The sequence below is a fragment of the Mytilus edulis genome, chromosome 10 (genome assembly GCF_963676685.1).
Source record: "Mytilus edulis chromosome 10, xbMytEdul2.2, whole genome shotgun sequence".
Lineage (NCBI taxonomy): Eukaryota > Metazoa > Mollusca > Bivalvia > Mytilida > Mytilidae > Mytilus > Mytilus edulis.
Window position 1 is genome coordinate 55,068,943 of NC_092353.1, and position 16,721 is coordinate 55,085,663.

General features: G+C 33.4%; 1 protein-coding gene across 1 annotated transcript in view; it reads left to right on the forward strand.

The window, feature by feature from the left end:
- LOC139492165 (mitogen-activated protein kinase kinase kinase 15-like) overlaps positions 1-16,316 on the forward strand; it is a 97,870-nt gene extending 81,554 nt beyond the window's left edge. Inside the window, exons 34-41 of the mRNA XM_071280317.1 lie at positions 1,436-1,514; positions 1,944-2,023; positions 2,304-2,409; positions 8,843-8,996; positions 9,825-9,970; positions 10,785-10,867; positions 12,776-12,852; positions 14,170-16,316. Coding sequence (XP_071136418.1) covers positions 1,436-1,514; positions 1,944-2,023; positions 2,304-2,409; positions 8,843-8,996; positions 9,825-9,970; positions 10,785-10,867; positions 12,776-12,852; positions 14,170-14,236 — 792 coding nt within the window. The 3' untranslated portion in view covers positions 14,237-16,316. The remainder of the gene's footprint in view (positions 1-1,435; positions 1,515-1,943; positions 2,024-2,303; positions 2,410-8,842; positions 8,997-9,824; positions 9,971-10,784; positions 10,868-12,775; positions 12,853-14,169) is intronic.
- The last annotated feature ends 405 nt before the right edge of the window (positions 16,317-16,721 follow it).

Sequence of the window (16,721 nt, forward strand, 5' to 3'; positions counted from 1 at the left end):
CACACAGTGACCTACAATTGCTTACGTCCATGTCATTTTAACTTTGGTAGATAATTCTTTCATTGGCAATCATACCTCATCACATTATTTTTTATTTTGTTTGATTTTCTTTCTGCATTCATGTCAAAACCAAGGTCTTTTATTTACACTGACAGCCCTGATTGTTTACCCTCTTTTCTAAATTGTTATTGGCTTGATGAGTTTTCAGGAGAGCCATAAAAGCTTAAAGGAGTCTCTTGTATCAATTTTTTTTGCATGCTATGTATGTCAGCATCAGATATTTGTTTTTTTTGTATTGAAGTTTTTAATGAATTTCAGATTATTGAAATAAAGTATATAGATCTGTACCTAATGTAGGGCTTTGGAACTTCTTTTTTATTTGAATCTGTATATATTGTTTCCTTTTTGCAAGTAAGATTGATTGTTGGTTGTTTAACGTCCAGTGGCAAATATTTCATGCATATTCAGGACGATTGCAAGTAAGAAAAGCATAAAGTTTTTTTTTCTAAATAAATGAGCTAATATGTATTAAAGCTTTGGTGATAGGTGATAGAGCATCATTAGTAAATGCTTTAATGGTGAAATACATAAGATACAATTACACCTCTGTTGAAAGGTCTTTTGCATAGCCCTAAGGTTTAAAAATGAAAGGAATAATTAGCTCACTTTTTAGGTCCAGCAGTTCACTCATTTTCATCTATCACATAAGTTCAGTTGTCCACTTATGACCTTTTACTGCAATAAAAATGAGAATGGAAATGGGCAATGTGTCAAAGAGACAACTACCCGACCATAGAGCAGACAACATCCAAAGGCCATCAATGAGTCTTCAATGCAGCAAGAAACTCCCGCACCCAGAAGTGTACTTCAGCTGGTTCCTAAACAAATATGTAATAGTTCAGTGATAATGGACGTCATACTAAACTCTGAATTATACACAAGAAACTAAAATTAAAAATCTTACAAGACTAACAAAGGCCAGAGGCTCTTGACTTGCAAGTTTGACTAATGTATCATCACATAGGGTCTATTGCTGATAAACTGAATATTATTATAAATATACTGACAAAAGTTAAATTTTAAAAACAAATGTTTTCATTAAATTTTGTATTGCATATATTGTGTAAATCAAAACTATTTGAAAAAAACAACAACAAGAATATTCCACAATAGGACACCATACCCCACTCACATTGTGAAATATTTTTAAGTATACAGTGAACTGAGAACTTTAGGTCAACCTGTATATGGCATGTTTTTAAGATTTGAAAAGAATCACATCATTATGAATTTTAAGATTTCATTTACTCCCTCCTGAAAAAAAATATTTCAGTTTTATTTATAAGATCCATGGATTAAGTATCAATATGTAATTCCCTATTATTTTATTTAATTGAATGCATTGCTCATGTACATGTGTTTGTCTGATTTACAGGAGCATTTGAAACAATTAGCCAGCAGTCTAAGGAATTATATACAGGATAACAGCACAAATTCAATTAAAGACACTATAGGTAAATTTGTTACTAAGTTAGTATATCTTTGTACAGTTCATTCTAGGAATCATGGCTTCATAAAATTTTTTGAATCCTAGGATGTTGAAAGAAAATATTGTTAATATCAAACAATCTGAATATGCTGTATGATCAATAACACTGCTGTCAGCGCTTTATATTTGTTGTTATAAATAAACGTAGATTTTTTTTTTATTTACAACATATTTTTGATCCCATTGATAACACTAAATAGTTGAAATACATATAGACTTCATTAGAGCAGACAGGTGTAAGTCCACAAAGGATAAATACATGTTTTTGATACAATTATTTAGTTAAGACTGGTGCCCTGTTTATATAGTATTTGGTGTAAACCAGTTTTATTTTAAATTCCATATATGCTTTGTGTTGTTTGACTTATCCTTTACTCTTTCTTTTATCCAACAGCTAGATTACGGACAGGTTTTGAATATGATCCTACAGCAATGACAGAGCTTCAGCTGGCCTTGTATGTCTTTCAGGAAGCTGTAAGTGCATTATGGGAAATAAATATCTAAAACTTCTTCAATGTATTAAATATGGAGAAATTATTTATGCAGGTTTTATAATGCATTAACTGGCTAAAAAGTGTTAATGTTTTTACTTACTGGATTGAGAATTAGGCTCATAAAATGTTTAAATTCATATGGCTTGCTAGGCCTATTTTCAGTAAATTTTACTGATCAGACAATACTTATACTAACCTGGGCCTTGAGCTTGTGGTGAATCATGAAGACTGATATCTGTCAATTGTTTATTTATTTGTAGGTCAGTATGAACCTAAAGACACACTCAATACAGCCTCATTGGATGTTTGCTATTGATAATCTACTCAGGGCCGCTGTACAAGAGGCTATAATGATCCTATCACCAGGTGAGTAAAACTCAATACAGCCTCATTGGATGTTTGTTATTGATAATCTACTCAGGGCCGCTGTACAAGAAGCTATAATGATCCTATCACCAGGTGAGTAAAACTCAATACAGCCTCATTGGATGTTTGCTATTGATAATCTACTCAGGGCCGCTGTGCAAGAAGCTATAATGATCTTATCACCAGGTGAGTAAAACTCAATACAGCCTCATTGGATGTTTGCTATTGATAATCTACTCCGGGCCGCTGTACAAGAAGCTATAATGATCTTATCACCAGGTGAGTAAAACTCAATACAGCCTCATTGGATGTTTGCTATTGATAATCTACTCCGGGCCGCTGTACAAGAAGCTATAATGATCCTATCACCAGGTGAGTAAAAATCAATACAGCATCATTGGATGTTTGCTATTGATAATCTACTCAGGGCTGCTGTGCAAGAAGCTATAATGATCCTATCACCAGGTGAGTAAAACTCAATACAGCCTCATTGGATGTTTGCTATTGATAATCTACTCAGGGCCGCTGTACAAGAAGCTATAATGATCCTATCACCAGGTGAGTAAAACTCAATACAGCCTTTTGGATGTTTGTTATTGAAAATCTACTCAGGGCCGCTGTACAAGAAACTATAATGATCCTATCACCAGGTGAGTAAAACTCAATACAGCCTTGTTGGATGTTTGCTATTGATAATCTACTCAGGGCCGCTGTACAAGAAGCTATAATGATCCTATCACCAGGTGAGTAAAACTCAATACAGCCTCATTGGATGTTTGTTATTGATAATCTACACAGGGCTGCTGTACAAGAAGCTATAATGATCCTATCACCAGGTGAGTAAAACTCAATACAGCCTCATTGGATGTTTGCTATTGATAATCTACTCAGGGCCGCTGTGCAAGAAGCTATAATGATCTTATCACCAGGTGAGTAAAACTCAATACAGCCTCATTGGATGTTTGCTATTGATAATCTACTCCGGGCCGCTGTACAAGAAGCTATAATGATCCTATCACCAGGTGAGTAAAAATCAATACAGCATCATTGGATGTTTGCTATTGATAATCTACTCAGGGCTGCTGTGCAAGAAGCTATAATGATCCTATCACCAGGTGAGTAAAACTCAATACAGCCTCATTGGATGTTTGCTATTGATAATCTACTCAGGGCCGCTGTACAAGAAGCTATAATGATCCTATCACCAGGTGAGTAAAACTCAATACAGCCTCATACCTGTCAACCTGTGACGATGAAAATGCAGGTCATGACCTGCATTGAAGAATCAAATCTCAGGTCATAACGCGTACGAACTTTTTCGAGCTGAATTTCAGTATTTATGGTACATTTTCTTATAATGTATATCAAAGATACCAAACCATCAATGCATGTTCACTTGGTTAAGTCATTTTAAATCTTATTTATTATTATTTCATTACACTTTTAAAGATTTTTATAAACTTATGTATCACACTCTTATGTCCTTTTCTTTTTGTCATCATCTTAAATATATTTTTCAAATGTAATTTTTAAATGAGACTATTTTAAACATACCATGTAGAGGTATTACATGTATGAACTTTTACCTGTCAATTGACAAGGAAATTAGACTATGATAAAATATAGTAATACAGTTAAAGGAAGTATAAATGTAAAAAATAATTTTCAACTTTTAAAAAAAAAATTGTATAAAGGTATAAAAATAATGAAAAGTTATTTTTCAATATGTATTTGAATTTATATTATTATGATTTAATCTTTTTCACCCATAAAACGTAAATATAAGGAATAATTTATGAATGGTGACAAATAAGGGGAAGTAACTCTTAGTTGAAATATCTTTGTAAAACAACAGGACAATTTATTTACGACCTAAAGCTAAGGTAATTGGTGTTAATTAACAGTGTGTTTGACACCAAAGCTGTCAAGTGAAGCCATGCACTTAATGGGTCACTTAATTTGACAGTTTACATAGCTAGATGAACTGCATGTTCAAGGAAGAATTACGAATTTGCCGGTATTTCAAAGGAATATTCCTTATGAAAATCAATCTCAAGGCTAAGAAATACGGGTGAAATCGGGTCATTTTCGGAATTTCCGGGTTATTTCAATGACCCAGCGGGTGATCCGGGTGATCCCTCAGAATTGTGAAAATCTCGGGTCACACCCGCAGAATCCGGGTCAGTTGACAGGTATGCAGCCTCATTGGATGTTTGCTATTGATAATCTACTCAGGCCGCTGTGCAAGAAGCTATAATGATCCTATCACCAGGTGAGTAAAACTAAATACAGCCTCATTGGATGTTTGCTATTGATAATCTACTCAGGGCTGCTGTGCAAGAAGCTATAATGATCCTATCACCAGGTGAGTAAAACTCAATACAGCCTCATTGGATGTTTGCTATTGATAATCTACTCAGGGCCGCTGTACAAGAAGCTATAATGATCCTATCACCAGGTGAGTAAAACTCAATACAGCGTCATTGGATGTTTGCTATTGATAATCTACTCAGGGCCGCTGTACAAGAAGCTATAATGATCCTATCACCAGGTAGGTAAAACTCAATACAGCCTCATTGGATGTTTGCTATTGATAATCTACTCAGGGCCGCTGTACAAGAAGCTATAATGATCCTATCACCAGGTGAGTAAAACTCAATACAGCCTCATTGGATGTTTGCTATTGATAATCTACTCCGGGCCGCTGTACAAGAAGCTATAATGATCCTATCACCAGGTAAGTAAAACTCAATACAGCCTCATTGGATGTTTGCTATTGATAATCTACTCAGGGCCGCTGTACAAGAAGCTATAATGATCCTATCACCAGGTGAGAAAAACTCAATACAGCCTCATTGGATGTTTGATATTGATAATCTACTCAGGGTCGCTGTACAAGAAGCTATAATGATCCTATCACCAGGTGAGTAAAACTCAATACAGCCTCATTGGATGTTTGCTATTGACAATCTACTCAGGGCCGCTGAACAAGAAGCTATAATGATCCTATCACCAGGTGAGTAAAACTCAATACAGCCTCATTGGATGTTTGCTATTGATAATCTACACAGGGCTGCTGTACAAGAAGCTATAATGATCCTATCACCAGGTGAGTAAAACTCAATACAGCCTCATTGGATGTTTGCTATTGATAATCTACTCAGGCCGCTGTGCAAGAAGCTATAATGATCCTATCACCAGGTGAGTAAAACTAAATACAGCCTCATTGGATGTTTGCTATTGATAATCTACTCGGGGCCACTGTACAAGAAGCTATAATGATCCTATCACCAGGTAGGTAAAACTCAATACAGCCTCATTGGATGTTTGCTATTGATAATCTACTCAGGGCCGCTGTGCAAGAAGCTATAATGATCCTATCACCAGGTGAGTAAAACTCAATACAGCGTCATTGAATGTTTGCTATTGATAATCTACTCAGGGCCGCTGTACAAGAAGCTATAATGATCCTATCACCAGGTGAGTAAAACTCAATACAGCCTCATTGGATGTTTGCTATTGATAATCTACTCAGGGCCACTGTGCAAGAAGCTATAATGATCCTATCACCAGGTGAGTAAAACTCAATACAGCCTCATTGGATGTTTGTTGGATGTTTGCTATTGATAATCTACTCAGGGCCGCTGTACAAGAAGCTATAATGATCCTATCACCAGGAGAGTAAAACTCAATACAGCCTCATTGGATGTTTGCTATTGACAATCTACTCAGGGCCGCTGTACAAGAAGCTATAATGATCCTATCACCAGGTAGGTAAAACTCAATACAGCCTCATTGGATGTTTGCTATTGATCATCTACTCAGGGCCGCTGTACAAGAAGCTATAATGATCTTATCACCAGGTGAGTAAAACTCAATACAGCCTCATTGGATGTTTGCTATTGATAATCTACTCAGGGCCACTGTGCAAGAAGCTATAATGATCCTATCACCAGGTAGGTAAAACTCAATACAGCCTCATTGGATGTTTGCTATTGATAATCTACTCCGGGCCGCTGTACAAGAAGCTATAATGATCCTATCACCAGGTAGGTAAAACTCAATACAGCCTCATTGGATGTTTGCTATTGATAATCTACTCAGGGCTGCTGTGCAAGAAGCTATAATGATCCTATCACCAGGTAGGTAAAACTCAATACAGCCTCATTGGATGTTTGCTATTGATAATCTACTCAGGGCCGCTGTACAAGAAGCTATAATGATCCTATCACCAGGTAGGTAAAAATCAATACAGCCTCATTGGATGTTTGCTATTGATAATCTACTCAGGGCCGCTGTTCAAGAAGCTATAATGATCCTATCACCAGGTGAGTAAAACTCAGTACAGCCTCATTGGATGTTTGCTATTGATAATCTACTCAGGGCCGCTGTACAAGAAGCTATAATGATCCTATCACCAGGTAGGTAAAAATCAATACAGCCTCATTGGATGTTTGTTATTGATAATCTACTCAGGGCCGCTGTACAAGAAGCTATAATGATCCTATCACCAGGTAGGTAAAAATCAATACAGCCTCATTGGATGTTTGCTATTGATAAACTACTCAGGGCCGCTGTACAAGAAGCTATATGATCCTATCACCAGGTGAGTAAAACTCAATACAGCCTCATTGGATGTTTGCTATTGATAATCTACTCAGGGCCGCTGTGCAAGAAGCTATAATGATCCTATCACCAGGTGAGTAAAACTCAATACAGCCTCATTGGATGTTTGCTATTGATAATCTTCTCAGGACCGCTGTGCAAGAAGCTATAATGATCCTATCACCAGGTGAGTAAAACTCAATACAGCCTCATTGGAGGTTTGCTATTGATAATCTACTCAGGGCTGCTGTGCAAGAAGCTATAATGATCTTATCACCAGGTGAGTAAAACTCAATACAGCCTCATTGGATGTTTGCTATTGATAATCTACTCAGGGCCGCTGTGCAAGAAGCTATAATGATCCTATCACCAGGTGAGTAAAACTCAATACAGCCTCATTGGATGTTTGCTATTGATAATCTACTCAGGGCCACTGTGCAAGAAGCTATAATGATCCTATCACCAGGTAGGTAAAACTCAATACAGCCTCATTGGATGTTTGCTAATGATAATCTACTCAGGGCCGCTGTGCAAGAAGCTATAATGATCCTATCACCAGGTGAGTGAAACTCAATACAGCCTCATTGGATGTTTGCTATTGATAATCTACTCAGGGCCGCTGTGTAAGAAGCTATAATGATCCTATCACCAGGTGAGTAAAACTCAATACAGCCTCATTGGATGTTTGCTATTGATAATCTACTCAGGGCCACTGTACAAGAAGCAATAATGATCCTATCACCAGGTAGGTAAAACTCAATACAGCCTCATTGGATGTTTGCTATTGATAATCTACTCAGGGCCACTGTACAAGAAGCTATAATGATCCTATCACCAGGTAAGTAAAACTCAATACAGCCTCATTGGATGTTTGCTATTGATAATCTACTCAGGGCCACTGTACAAGAAGCTATAATGATCCTATCACCAGGTGAGTAAAACTCAATACAGCCTCATTGGATGTTTGCTATTGATAATCTACTCAGGGCCACTGTTAAAGAAGCTATAATGATCCTATCACCAGGTAGGTAAAACTCAATACAGCCTCATTGGATGTTTGCTATTGATAATCTACTCAGGGCCACTGTACAAGAAGCTATAATGATCCTATCACCAGGTAGGTAAAACTCAATACAGCCTCATTGGATGTTTGCTATTGATAATCTACTCAGGGCTGCTGTACAAGAAGCTATAATGATCCTATCACCAGGTAAGTAAAACTCAATACAGCCTCATTGGATGTTTGCTATTGATAATCTACTCAGGGCCACTGTGCAAGAAGCTATAATGATCCTATCACCAGGTAGGTTAAAATCAATCTGTACACTAATTAGAGGATTGTTTTAACCTCGGATCAACTTCAATACTTAATTGATAGGGGTGTTGCTAGGATTCTGTTACCCCACCTATTTCATATAATTTAGATCTTAAAAATGTATACCTTTTCATATATTGCTTTGAAAAAATATACCTTTTCATATATTGGTTGGGATTCGAGTGGTGTGTTGTAAAAGTGGAATATTTAGGGCTAAAGTTCTGTATGTAATGTTTACTTGTGGAGAGACTTTCTGCATTTCATATACAAATAATTGGATATTTTCTGACCGTATTATATATTTCTGAAAGTTACCCCCACCTATTCACATATTCTCAAGCAGGGAAAAGTTACCTTTTCCAGTAGCATGTCTTATCATCCTGTATGAAGATCACACTCAAGTATATTGGCTGTAAGGGAAAATTGAATTCATATGAAGTTTTGCCTCAATTGAGATCAAAACAATTAAAATTACATACTGGTATGTACAATATAGCATTCTTATATTTTCAGAGCTTGGTGCCAATTTGGCTGGGATGAAAGAAGATGAACAAGAATCAGGTGTTCCCTCAACTAATTCCATTAAATCTATACAGCATGCTTACAGAAACTCTGCGTCTGCTGAATTACATACTCAGATTGATAATTTAGAGGAGGACAATATGAGGTACAAAAAAACATTAAATATTGAACCAGAGTTCTCAAAATCTTTTTATATCTAGTGGTCCCTGATGAAAAACTTCTGGTCCTCACTGTTATTACGAAATACACAAATTTTGTTGGTACTTAGCAAATTGTTGGTTGTGAAATCCTTCAACCCCAACTAATCTTGCGATCTGTGTTAAACCCTATGAGAAAAAAAAAAAACATTTTTGGTTGAAGACTGGTTCAGTTATTAAATTCTAAATATTCATTGGAAAAAATCGTTAAATTTTAGATTTTAGTAAGGATTTGAAAACATGACTGCCTACACAGTACATAGCTTTATACAGTTTCTATTTTTAATATAATCTTTATTGCAAAATTACACCCATAAGGGTCAAGTACTACAAAAAAAATAATGATACAATTGAATACAATACAATGCAATAAAATACAACATATTTTAAGGAATAGTTCTGTTTACGAATTTACGTAAAAAACATGGATGTTTTAAGCTTCTCATTGAATAGTTAAAAAACAACTATTGTGGATTCATTTATTTTCGTGGGTATCAATTTTCGTGGATTGAGGAAAACTTCCATTTTCGTGGATATTTTATTTCGTGGTTTTACAACCTCTGCAAACAAAACCTATTATAAATTTGTATTACGTTGAACTTTAAAATTCGTAATTCACCTGTACCAACGAAACCCACGAAAATTGGTATCTAACGAATAATAATGAATCCACAGTATTGAAAAGTAATGATACCTCATTTTACCATTGTTTCAAGAATTACAATGGAATAATGCACATACTCAATGGTATTTTATAGAAATAATATCTGTTTTAGACTGTTACAGCAGTTAGTCCAAATAAATCAGTCATATGGAAATTTATTAAGGAGGTCTTTAGATGATAAAAAGGTCCAGATGGAATTATTACAGTCCTTTATAGCCACGTCTGCTGTCTCACCTGGGTCTCCTATCAAAAATAGAGGTAATTATATTTTGTACTGTCAGAGGTCAAAAGTGATTATCACATTGAGAAAAACTATAACTACTGTATTTGTCAAAAGTGTTTTAAATTAAAAAAAAAATTTGGTGGTCAAAAAGGTAATTTCTTGTCCGATTTTAATAAATATTATAACTTTAAATCCTTATTGTGTTTCACAACAGCTAAAAGATCAAATCCTGATAAAAGTGTTGCTACTTTATTAAAAATAAATTTTAGTCTTGTGTACAACCAAGCCACACCATTAAAACCTGTGTACATAGATTTAGGAACTTGTAGCTTTTTTTGAATTGAGAAAAAAATCATCATTTCGAAAAATGTAAAGCATGTTTGTGATAACATTAATTTTGTTTCATTTTATAGTACCATATATCTTGTTTCATTTTATAGTACCAGATATCTTGTTTCATTTTATAGTACCATATATCTTGTTTCATTTTATAGTACCAGATATCTTGATTCATTTTATAGTACCAGATATCTTGTTTCATTTTATAGTACCAGAAATCTTGTTTCGTTTTAAGTACCAAATGTCTTGTTGTCATTTTATAGTACCAGATATCTTGTTTTCATTTTATAGTACCAGATATCTGGTTTTCATTTTAACGTACCAGATATCTTGTTTTCATTTTGATGTACCAGATATCTTGTTTCATTTCATAGAACCAGATATCTTGTTTTCATTTTATAGTATCAGATATCTTGTTTCATTTTATAGTACCAGATATCTTGTTTCATTTTAATGTTCCAGATATCTTGTTTCATTTTATAGTACCAGATATCTTGTTTCATTTTATAGTACCAGATATCCATGAGCCACCTGATGAAGAACTAGCTGCCTGGTTAAAAGAAAAACAATTTGATCAGGAAACAATTGATGTGGTAAAATATTAAATTATTTAGATGTATGACTAACATATTACCAATGATCCTTAGTGGTCAGATGTAACAATATTCCTAAATTTGAACAGCCACATAGGTATAGCCATATTACAAATGTACCAGTTTTATAAGGTAATTAGGAAGTCAATTGATGGTACTTACAAAGGATAAGGTACTGTAAGGGCTGATTTCAGCCATTTATTCGATTCAATTGATTGTTGTAAAAGATTTGGACTGATTTGTTCATTAAAAATGTTCAAATTCCAGCTTAACTATGATAAATCAATCAATTATGCCCTTTGAGGTGGTATGGGTGTCTAAATTAAAAATGATAGAATTTGTTCATACTTTGCCAAAACGTAGTATTTATTAATATATGTTCAAAAATATAATAAGATGATAGGTCAGGGCGCATTTTTTCAAGCTACAGGCCGTGACAAAATGACACATTTTGTATGGATTATACAGGAAAAAACCCATTACAGTCAAACCTGATTAAACCGGAACCTGAATAAACCGGTTTCCTGTCCATTCCGGCCGAAAATGAAAGTCCCGTATTTTTCCATTCAAAGTCTTTGTTAAAATACCCTTTGTAAACCGGACCCTGTGTATTCCGAATTCCGGTCTAATTATGAAATCCCAATACTCTTAATTACATTAATTATTACCTGTCAAAACCTGTTTGTCTAATTAATTTCAATGATCGATATGCAATCAAAACATATTTGTTTATACAATATGGCTTTTCGTGATAATCAATTAGTCAGGTGTCAAACTGTGAACCTACAATCGAACAGTAGTGAGCGTATTATTCATTAAAACATTATAAACGTGTCAATTAAACGAAAAGAAACACCGAATAAATCTCGGATTGAACTTACGTTTTAACTTGGATAAACAAATTAAAATCGCGGAGTAAGAAATTCACATCGTGATTTTGAAATCCTGGGTTCCCTGTTGTGAACCCCTAAACAAATGACCTTGATAATGAAAAACACCCGGATGACAACAATCAATGGATATTGTACACTGTACGACAACCTTTCGAAAGTGATGAAATTACGTTTGATAATATTCTGGCTTTTTAATCAGCCATTCCAACATTTCAAATTATTGATCATGGGAGTAAATCGAAACTCTCGTCTTACAATCCAAACAACGCGAACATTATGATGCAAATGCAAACAATGAAAAACGAAGTGAAAGTATTTTAATTTTATCAGATATAACTTACAATCAGAGAGAACTTTTACAAGCAAAATGTCGGACGTCACAAGTCATTAACTTCTGGTCAAAACGGAAACCTGAATAAACCGGCTCACTGTCCAAACGGGCCCCTTTTCATAGTCCCGTAGCCGGCCGGTTTATACAGGTTTTACTGTATCTGATTAGAAGCTAAACTTAATGATAGAATTGTTAAATAAAATACAAGAAGATAGCTTTTAAAATGCTTTCAGAATATCAAAAGAAAAGATAGGGTCACTGTGCGGTTTTTTTCGGCTAAAATAAAAAATAGCAAAATTCCATGTAGATTCCTTCAGAAACTGCACAAATCAGAGTTACCTCCCCTTAAAATGTCATTTTAAAAACATTTAAAAATCAAGCAAAAATAATCAACACTAGTAAAAATATAAATATTCATAAGTTATAATCTGATAAGTTTATTCTTTTCAATGCCAATTCATATTAGTTATCTGCATTCCTGCATCAAATTTTGCTAACTTGATGGAAAATCTGCACCTTAGATTCTCTGTTTTTTACATTTCAAGATGGCAAAAGACACCCATACCACTTTAATGTCACTTTTCAGATGATTTTTGTCTAAATTGAAAGGGACCACATTTATGTTCACTCTCAACATTTATATATTTATAATTATTTTCTTATGGATTTTATCTCCATTTTTAGATTTCCAGAGAACAGTATTTGTTAGAAGATCTCCTTGAATTAGTCAGATTGGAAGACTTAAGTAAATTACAACTAAGGTAATGTAAATTGTATTATATAAGTTTCAATGTAATTGGCCTTTTCAGAATCTAGAGGACTATGGGTAATCTCATTGTTCGTACATCAAAATGAAAATAATGTTACATCATTGGTTGAATTTCTATTGTTTATCACGTTTTAAATCAATCATGTTTTGGTGTACGCTTTTAGAAATATTACCCAGAATGCATTAGATTCTGAAACGGTGAATTGTCTATATCATATATGAAGGTTTACTCAAACTTTTCAAACTTGTATCTTTAGGTCATGTTTTAAGTTTAAAATTCATGCTTAGTTCCCTTTGTTAGTTTTATATAGAAGATATGGTATGAATGCTAGTGAGACAACTGCCCCTAAGAGACCAATTGATGTTAATAAATGCAACTATAGGTCACCATACAGCCTTCAACTATGAGCAAAACCCATACAGTATACTGTTGATTCAGAAATTATTGTGAGGTTAAACTAATGGGAGAAATGTGACTGTATGCAGAGACTTGGCTTGTGAAACAGATGTATTTACAAAGTGCAACCTATGCAAACATCAATTCGAATAGAAAACTGTATATTTTTGGAAAATGCACTATTCAGGGTTACCTCCCCTTAAAATGTCATTTTAAAAACATTTAAAAATCAAGCAAAAATAGTCAACACTAGTAAAAATATAAATATGTATAAGTTATAATCGTATAAGTTTATTCTTTTCAATGCCAAGTCATATAAGTTATCTGCATTCCTGCATCAAATTTTGCTTACTTGATGGAAAATCTGGACCTTAGATTCCCTGATTTTTACAATCCAGGATGGCGAAAGACACCCATACCAACCCATGTAAGAAGTTGCATCCTGTTATCAGATACAATTATATGTATGCACATTTTCCAAAAATCACATTTATTTATCTCACATTTTTGTCCATTCTCCAAAATCACAGTTATAACTGCATGCAATAATTTCTGATTTTAAATTAGTCTGCTCTAAAAATATCTTTATATTACAAAATGTGATATAAAAAACAAAAAACAATGATTTGATTTTTGACAAAACTACAAAAGAATAACATATAAAAGCAGGCACCTTGGACATGCACATTTAGAATGTATTGTGTAGTGGGGTAAAACATATTTGTGGTAAGGGTTTGGATTAGGGTTATGGTGAGTTTTCTTCTCTCCCCCTTTATATAGCCTGAAAAAGTGGTGACAAGACATAACATAAAAACATACTGTAAAAATCATTCGGATGATGATCTGATGTATAATTAATGTCATTTATGTGTTTTTCTTAATTTATAATGTGTTCTATCTCTTTATCTTCAGAAGTGGTATTATATATCGGTTATGGCGTGCCATATTAAATCACAGAGACAAACAACCGAAGAGGTAGTACACTTGTGCTGTTCACAACTAACCGTACAGTGCCTTTATCAAGTCCAGAATGCTACAGGGTTGTGTTCAGTCAGTCAATCAAAAAGACATACAAGTGCTTGCTAAGAAGTGCTGCTACAGCAATTCATCGTATCAGAGTCTAATGCATTTTGGGTAATATTTTCAAAAGAGTGCAACAAAACGTTGTGATTGGTTAAAAATCTCCTAAACAATTGAATTTCAACCAATGGTGTGACATTATTTTCATTTTGGGGTACAAACAATGAAATATCCCAGAATCCTTTAGAATTACCCAGAATCCTTCAGATTCTGATCAGTGAATTGACAGTGGCTATCCTGTTACATCATTCCATGTGCTAATTGTAGTGTTACTATTGTTAACTTTTCTGAACTATGAAAAGCTGCACTCAGATGTAAATATTTGTTAATGTTTATTTATAACATGGATGCTATTTGAGAGATTGTCATGCACAAACATTATGGGGAATATCGCCCTGCATTGATCTCAAGATATCAGATCAGGAGTGACCTCATCTGAACCATAATCGGAATGGCAGAAAATCAATAACAATTTTTGAAGAAGGAAAAGTTACCAATATAGTTTCTACACAAATGTGATTTCTCAGTGACGAAAAACCTTTTAAAATTCTTCAAAACTTTTTTAATGAAAATGTTATTTTAAATTGTCTGATGTTTTCCAAAGTCAGGAGGTTTTCTTATAATAAAACATCTTGATCTTTTTCAATTACCCTATAGGTAATGCAGAAACCTAAAGATGGAGGTTAATTTAGATAAAACTTTACTAAATTTTCTAATAAATGGAAATTATCATGTTTAAATAATTGGATTATTAACTACATTGAAGTTATACATAATATTCAACCACCTTTTAATTAAAGGGACCCAGTACTTAATGATAGAGATTCTCTTTTGGAAAATTTGGTTTAGGATTAACATGGTTTCATGAGAGGGGTCAAGTTAGAGCAGAAACTATTGATAACAATAAAATCCCATTGTTCCAGTACCTTAAGTGCAAAAAGGTCAAATATTCAGTATTTTGGTTGTTTACAACTGAAAGGTCAAAGGTCACAATTTATTGGGAACACACACACAAACGCCCTACTAGTTATTTGAGTAACAAAGTTGGTATGACTGTATCAAATATATCACCAGCTCAAATTTTTGAATATGTATAATGGGTAAATCCATAATTCAAAAACAGTATTACATTAAGTTTATTTTCAAGTATTTTAAGAACATTGATTGTCATATCTGGTATTACTTTAATTTTAATTTTCACTTTAACTGACTTTATAAGCACTTAAAAATTTATATTCAATGTAAAATATTTTTATTAGATATCTTTTTAAAAAATCATGCTCTGGTTTTAATTGTTATAATTTATGTAACAGATACATTTTAAAGTTGAATATTTTTATGTGTTTGAACTTTAATTGAAATATATTGTAATCACTATTAGATTTTTATTTAGCTTTTCTAAAAATAAGGGAGGATTTTTTCAAATTTTTTTTTTTTTATCAGTTTCAAAAATTAAGTATTTTTATTGAAAAATATATTTGATTTATATTTTTATCTTAAACATACAAAACAAACATACCATCAGGTTTTTTTAGTTTAAAAAACCGATATCTGTTCATTTGAGGTCATGTGTCTAAGAAATGTCATGAATTTAGAGCTATTGTTTTAGGTTAAATAATGGAAATGTATATTGAATGTTGGACATGTAATTTTTTATGATGACATTTCTTCTAATTGTCATAAATGAAAAAAGACAAAATCGGAATCGTTTAATGTCATGCATTATACAAATTTTTTACTAAAATATTTTTATCATAATCTTCCCAATACCTTGCCTATTTGGCAGTGTAAACTATGGCTTTATTGATGCAATATAAGAGACATTTTAATAATAATGTTAGTCTGTTATAGCCTTAGCAGTGTAAATATGGTCACAACTTAAAGCATACCAAAGAATATGAGTATTTTATATTAAAGTGTAAAAGTGGTTTTTTTAATCATAATGTAATGAATAATAAAAACTGTACTACTATTGTTTATCCTTGAGTTAATCATTTTCATGGTTCATTGTGAATTGTTTTGAAGTGTCCTTAGAATTCCTATCACTCATCATACTTGTCATTCTGAGAAAAAAAACATGGTTGGAATAGACGTTATTAAATTAGTTATCTCCCCTTAGACATTTATTTAAAGTTCAGTAATCTCCCCTTAAGCATTTATTTAGAATTTAGAAATCTCCTTTTAGATATTTATTTTTGATTAAAGTTCATGTTATACGATCAATATTTCCAATTGCAAGTGCTTCTGTACTTTTTTTCCCCATAAGGTTTTTAATGGACATTTTTTTGAAAAAAATTGTGTGCAACTCCAGGAAGTAGTAACTGGGCATGCTCATAACCATCAAAAAAGGTCTGCTGACTTATTTTTCAGTTGTCATGTGATTG